This window comes from Rhincodon typus, chromosome 29 (assembly GCF_021869965.1).
Source record: "Rhincodon typus isolate 14 chromosome 29, sRhiTyp1.1, whole genome shotgun sequence".
NCBI classification, from domain to species: Eukaryota; Metazoa; Chordata; class Chondrichthyes; order Orectolobiformes; family Rhincodontidae; genus Rhincodon; species Rhincodon typus.
Window position 1 is genome coordinate 1,322,044 of NC_063360.1, and position 7,285 is coordinate 1,329,328.

The 7,285-nt window shown below is 40.7% G+C and overlaps 1 protein-coding gene across 1 annotated transcript in view; it reads left to right on the top strand.

The window, feature by feature from the left end:
• The first annotated feature begins 1,229 nt into the window (after positions 1-1,229).
• LOC125486524 (scaffold attachment factor B1-like) overlaps positions 1,230-7,285 on the top strand; it is a 49,667-nt gene continuing 43,611 nt past the window's right edge. The window contains exons 1-2 of the mRNA XM_048614345.1: positions 1,230-1,338; positions 3,721-3,796. Of these exons, the coding sequence (XP_048470302.1) occupies positions 1,266-1,338; positions 3,721-3,796 (149 nt within the window). The 5' untranslated portion in view covers positions 1,230-1,265. The remainder of the gene's footprint in view (positions 1,339-3,720; positions 3,797-7,285) is intronic.

A 7,285-nucleotide genomic window follows, 5' to 3' on the forward strand; every position in this document is an offset into this window, starting at 1 on the left:
GCCTTCTGGAAGTCCAGATACACCACATCCACCGTTGAATTTCTCAATGTCCTCAAAGAATTCTAGTAAATCAGTTATGCACGACGTGCCTCTCATGAACCTATGCTGCATGGGACAATTTCTATCTAGATGTTTTGCTGTTTCTTCTTTGATAGATTCAAACATTTTCCCCCACTACAGAAACTAAGCTAACAGACCTGTAGTTGCCTAGCTTTTGCCTGCCTCCTTTTTAAACAGTGGCGTCACATTTACTTCTTTATAGTTTGACAGAACCGCTCCAGAGTCCTCCAAAGTTTGGTAAATTACCACAAGTGCATTTGCAGTTTCCCCGCCACCACTTTTAGCACCCTACTTGTCTACCTTTAGTCCCATAAGCTTGCCCAACATCACCTCTTTAGTGATAATGATTGTTTCCAGGTCCTCATCTGCCATAGCTGCCTTGTCATCAATCATTGGCGTGTTATTTATGTCTTCCACTGTGAAGACCAACACAAAATACCTGTTCAACGCCTCGGCCATTTCCTAATTTTGCATTATTTGATCCCCGTTCTCATCCTCTAAAGGACCAGTGTTTACCTTAGCCACTCTATTTCATTTTATACCTTCAGAGTGTATCAAGCTACAAGGTGAAGCAGTCATGATGACCGATGAATCTAGGCCATCTAAAGGGAAACCAAGAATGTACAGCTTCCACACAATAGGAAAATGAATCCCTGTTCGCAACTGTGAAAGAGGAGAGCATTCATCATATATGTCACTGGAGTATATCAATAAATAAAAATGGGAATTTAGGACAATATCACACAGTAAAATAAATGAGCAGATCATTTTCCCTTGAACAGCATGACTCGCACAAAGGCAGTTGACAAGCTGAAAGCTCAACAATAAGGAAAAACCTTTCCATTTCCTATCACTTTTTTTTCCACTTCAAGGTCCACAAAAAAGTCACCTTCATGCTTTTGGGCCTCTGTCAAATGAGTAACTGGTTAACTTCCAGTGACAAAAAGAGCAGTGCATTTCACCAGACTTTTAAAAAAAAACCCTCTATTATGAAGCACATTAGAGACATGCTGTGAAATATGAGCACAGTATTTGCAGATTAATTGTCTCACTTTGTTTAATGCTATTAATTTTGTCTTGAGTGGTGTGAAGCTGTGACTTTAAACATGCAACTTCTAGACATTGATTCACATTTATGATGAGATTATTATTTTTCCTTTTTCAGTCCCTTGAACCGAGATTGGAACACTGATCGCAGCTGGAAGATGGATGGATTTCAAGATCGGTCCTGGCAAGGAAGCGTTGATAGTGGACTGATGTCAAGGGATCATTGGCAAAGTAAAACTTGACACTTAAATGATGTTTCTGAATAATTTGGTAAAAAGAAGTGCTTTTCATACTTATTCCATCTCTAAGGCAAATTCTACAACTTCATAATTTCTGAAGATATAATTAGTACGCAGCAATAGTTACCATCTTTAATGGTCAAAAGGGAAAGTGATCTCAGTGTACTGAAAATTGGGACATTTGAGTTAAGTGTGAATCTATTATTCCCACTTGTCAATAAGGTGTTTACTATAGCATATAGATTTAGTAATCATTAAAAGAATAGTGAAGGGTGACTTTGGGAACTATTTCAAACCCAGAGACTTATAAGATGGAATGCCGTAACATCTTTAGTGGTAGATAAATTCAGAAAGTTATGAATGGATGTGGGGCTGCAAGGAGGAATGAACTGACCATGGTACTGTAGCGCTGGATGCCGTTCATATGGGGCAGGTTAATCAGAGTATCCTGATAGTGTGAGGCAGAGTAGTCTGAGAGGTAGGCCCTTTTTTTGGCTGCAACGTGCATGAATCCGGGTAGCTGTGATGCCTACACAGTGCCAGAGTTCAGGATATTTGCTCTGGTCTGCATAGGAACTAGCAGTGGGGAGGGAAGATCTGATTGTTGTGGTCCGTATGTGTGCCAACAATGTAAGACTAGGAAGGAAGTTCTCTGTAGGCATTCAGCAGCTAGGGGCTAAGTTAAGAACCAGAATGTTAAAAGTGGTATCTGAATCACAAGGAAATTAACATAGGGTACATGCAAACATATGAGGAACAAGTGTAGGCCACTCAGCCCTTCAAGCCTGCTCTGCTATTCAATAAGATTATGGCTGATCTGACTTGAAGCTCAACTCTACATTCCTGCATACCCCTGATAATATTTCATTCCCTTGGTGATCAAGAATCAATCTACCTCTGTCCTGAAAAATATTTAAGGATACTGCATCCACTGCCTTTTGAGGAAGGGAATTCCAAATACTCTCAACCCTCTTGAGAGAATAAAGTGTTTCCTCATCTCTGACTTAAATGGCCGACCCTGTATTTTTAAATTACGAGCCCTCATTCTAGATTTCCCACAAGAGGAAACATCCTATCCCCATCCACCTCAGGATGTAAAGTCACCTCTGACTCTACTAAACTCTAAGAGTTCGGGCCTACCCTGCCTAACCTTCCTTCATAAGGCAGCCTACTGCTTCCAGGTGTTTAGTTGAGTACACCCTCTGTGTGAATTGCTTCCAGCATTCTATAACTATGGTGATCAGCACTGCATATGGTACTCCACATGTGGTCTCACCAATGCCCTGTATAATTGGACCATGACCACCCTACTCTTGCAATCAGTTCATTTTGCAATAAAACAAAATTCAGTAGTGTTCCTCATTACTTATTGTACCTGCATTTTAATTTTCTGCAAATCATGCAGGAGGGTACCAAGGTATCTCTGTGTCTCAGAGCTCTCCAATCTCTCACCACTTAGATAATATGTTGCTTTTTCCATTTTTCTGGGATACCGATATTCAGTATAGGGAAGAGTATTGAGGATAACAGACATCTATGACTGCAGCATTTTTGACGTTCAGGGTCTTGCATTATATCCCAACTCAAATTGAAAATCTATGTGTTGCCAACCAACAACTGTGTTGCAGATACTCTGGAGTGTTGAAGCTTGGAGTTCTTGGTAAGTCAACAGTTGATGGCAACAATATATGAACTCCTAACAGTTTGGGAAATCTATCTGAAAGGGAACTGGGATTGGAGCAAATGGACAATTGAAATCTTTCCTACACGTAGACTCTGGAATGAAGAAAGGTGATTAAATCCCATCACAGTTACATATCTGTCTCTACAGAGGGAGTTTAAACTTCAGATTAACGTGAACTGTTATAATTGTGCATGTTATATAACTTGGCAACTAGCAATCATTTATATGACTACCTATCTGCTGTACTGTTGTCGTGCAGGTGTATGATTCGAAATAGCATGTTGATATATGTTGCTTCAGTGTCCCGCGGATATATATCATTTACAGAGTAAAGACCGTACCTGGAATCTCATCTACTGCACTGACCCAGAGATATTAGTTTAATTGTGTATTCTTAAGAGGATTTCATTTGTAAGGCTGATGGTAGATCTGATTGAATAATCTGTACAAAAGATGTTTGCAGCAGTAATACTTGAGATAAAAGATTATTGAATTCATGTGTTGTATAACAAAACATTGAATTTGTCGAAACATACTGGTAAAGGCTGAAATTTTGTAACTGTTGGGCCATGTTTACTGTAGGTGTAATTGGTGATTCACTGTCTTGTATGTTCCCTGAAGTGATTGAGTATTTTTTGCTTGATTAATTGAGTGTGTGAAAACTCTGTCACTAACCCATCGCTGTTGCAGGTGGCGATCGGGGCATGTCTGGCCCATCTGGGACAGGTTACAATATGCAGAGAGGAGGTGGAGGAGGAATGCAAAAGTAAGTAGCCCAAAATCACATCTTAGCTACACTTGTAAAAATATAAGCCAACTAAGATCTTAGTAAAAACACTGACTCCTGTCTTTTTGGAGTCTGGTTTGATAAAAGTTTCCATCAATGTCCTTTATTTAAAATCTGGCTATGTGGATAAGCACTGCCAGCATTTAAACCTTCCTGTGTTGACCATTTCTTTTCTTCTAATTTCCAGTGTAACTCTTTTCCATTACGTAAGCACGTGTTTCATGTAGGACAGCTTTGATGCTGTGACTTGAAATGGAAATTGTAATTTCAGTATGCTTTTCTGTGCAACAGCTATTTTGTAATTTTGATGTTTGTTCATGTTAAACAATCTCTCACTGTATTTTTAACCAAGTTCCAGTTTAACTTTATATTGGACTGTAACTTCAATCAGAAATAATTGTAATATGCTTCAGAATAAGCTGGATTTAAGTCTGTATGAGCATCTTGTATGCGGTTTTCCAACACTCCCCTCAAAACCATGATGGCAGACTTTGTTATATTGTGGGCTGCGTTTACCTGTAGTGGAACAAAAGCAGTTTACTATCCATCGTGCCAAAACTTTTTATTTCTGCCCTAAGAAACATTTCAAAGCACAGACCAATCAATTCAAAAGAAAATAATCTTTTTATTTAGTTTCCAGGGCATTTAATTTACTCTGCCTGTCTTTTGTTTTCTCCCTGACTTGTTTGTGGACTTTTTTTCTGTTCTGCTGAAGGTTTGCTGTGTGAACTTGTCAATTCTGTACAGTGAGTCTGCTCTCTCTCCTTGAGCCAGTGTTAATATGGACCGCATTGCCGCATGCATGTCCAGTCCCCCTTTATACCTTACTGCTGAAAACACTCTTGCTAATGCACTCCCTGGGTCAAGAGCACAGAAACATGTAGAGGTAAACCATGAACATGACGTTGGCAACCAAAGTCATCGACTTCATTACTGGGCAGTGGGCTGATTTTGTGTGACGTACCTTCAGATAATAGTTAAATCTATAACAGAATTGACATCTGTGAAATGTATTGCTCAGCTCACTACTGGTAAAAGCTTGTGTTGTCAGTCTATGGCAGAGCCTTGATGTGCCCCTGTCTCAGATATTCTTGGCTTGTTCCTAAACATAATTGAACAGCATCACAGCCATGTAAAGTATGGACTGATACTGAAAATAATGAGACACACTTCTGGAAGGGAATCTTACTCATCAGTATAACTTTTACTGAAATTCAGAAGTTGTTTGAATGCTGTAATATGCTGCCTAGTTGCTCACGTTGCTGAATTTCTTCATACCTGTCATTAGAACCCGGATCAGATGCATTGATAGGAGTGCCTGGTAGTCCATTACACAGAAATTCACTCACACGTCTGAGAAATTGTGCTGAAGGGGATGGAAACTGTAACACTTCTCCAAAAAAAGAGAGATAAACCAAGTTAGTGCAGGTAGTCAATACAGATCTGTGAAGAATAAATCACCTTAACTAATTTGGTGCTTAAAATTATCAAATCTAAACAATTTCAAAAGCACAGGATAGAGTGCCACATAAGTTTGGAGTAAAGATTAAATCCCATATAATTGGAGGTGAAGTACTGGTGTGGGTAAAGAAAGGGCTGAATGATAAAAAGCATTTAACAGCATAGAAACAGACCTGGTTATTACTGCACTTCATATGTTTATACTTGACACAAGCCTCCTCTTAGCTTACTTGATCGCACCTTATCAACATTTTCTTCTATTTTTCCCATGCATTTATCTAATTTCCCTGGCAATTATCCGGAGTGAACAGAATGTGGAAATGGTTCAGGTCTCGATGAGACTAGAAGATAGCAGCATTAGGTCATTCAGCCCATTGATTCTGCTCCACCGTTTGATCACAGCTGATATATTTCTCAACCCCATTCTCCTGCTTTCTCCATGTAACTCTTGATCCCTTTACCAATCAAAAACCCATCTATCTTTTTGTCTTAAGTACACTTCATGACTTGGCTTCCACAGCCCTCTGCGGCAATGAGTTCCATAAATTAACCACCCTCTGGCTGAAGAAATTCCTCCTCATCTCAGTTCTCAAGGGACGTTCCTTCACTCTGAGACTGTGCACTTAGGCCCTAGTCTCTCCTGCTAGAGAAAACATCATCTCCATGTCTACTCTATTCGGGCCTATTAGTATTCTGTAAGTTTCAATCAGAATTCATCCCCACCCAAATTCCTTCTAAAACCTCCTCTGGTTCTGTCCAACACCAGCACGTAATTTCTTAGATACAGGCCCAAAACTGCTCACAATATTCCAAATGCAGTCTGACTAGGGCCTTGTACAACCTCAGTGAGATATACTGAGTTCTGAGGAATGGTCACCAGACCCGAAACGTTAACTGAATTTTTTCTTCACAGATGCTGCCAAACCCACTGAACTTTTCCAGCAACTTCTGTTTTTGTTCCTCAGTAGGACAACTCTGCTGTTGTGATTTAGCCCTCTTGTAATCAATGCTAACATTGCATTTACCTTCCTAACTGCCAGCTGAGCCTCCCATGTTAACCTTAAGAGAATCTTGAACTAGGACTTCCAAGTCCTTTTTTGCCTCACACTTCTGAAGCTTTTCCCCATTTAGAAAGTAGTCTATGTCTCTGTTATTCCCACCTAACACTTTCCCATGTTGTATTCCATTTGCCACTTCTTTGCTCACTCTCCTAGTCTGTCCAAGTCCTTCTCCCGCCTGCCCACTTCCTCAACACAACCTGACCCTCCACCTTTCTTTGTGTCATCTGCAAACTTAACAACAAATCTTTTGGTTCCTTTGCCAAATCGATCATGTATGACGTGAATAGTTGTGGTCCCAACATGAATCTCTGTGGGAAAAGCTCAGCAGGTCTGGCAGCATCTGTGAAGGAAGAAAAGAGTTTACGCTTCGGGTCCGGTGACCCTTCCTCAGAACAGCTCTGAGGAAGGGTCACCGGACCCAAAATGTTAACTCTGTTTTTTTCCTTCACAGATGCTGCCAGACCAGCTGAGGTTTTCCAGCAACTTCTGTTTATGTTCCTGATTTACAGCATCTGCAGTTCTTTTGGTTTTTATGAACCTCTGTGGCACTCCACTACTCACCAGCTGCCATCCTGAAAAAGACTTCTTTATCCTGACTCTCTACCCCTGCTTGTCATCCAGTTCTTTATCCATTCCAGTATCTGGCCTCTGACACCATGGGCTAATATCTTGGAGATAGCAAGAACTGCAGATGCTGGAGTCAGAGACATCACAGTGTGGAGCTGGAGGAACACAGCAGGTCAGGCAGCATAAAGGAGTAGGAAAGTTGATGTTTCAGGTCAGGACCCTTCTTCAGAAATGGGGAGGGGCGTGGGGGCTGGGAAATAAATAGAGAGAGGAGGGGTGGGAATATGAGATAGTAGGAACTGCAGATGCTGGAGAATCTGAGACAACAAGGTGCAGGGCTGGATGAACACAGCAGGCCAAGCAGCATCATGCTGCTTGG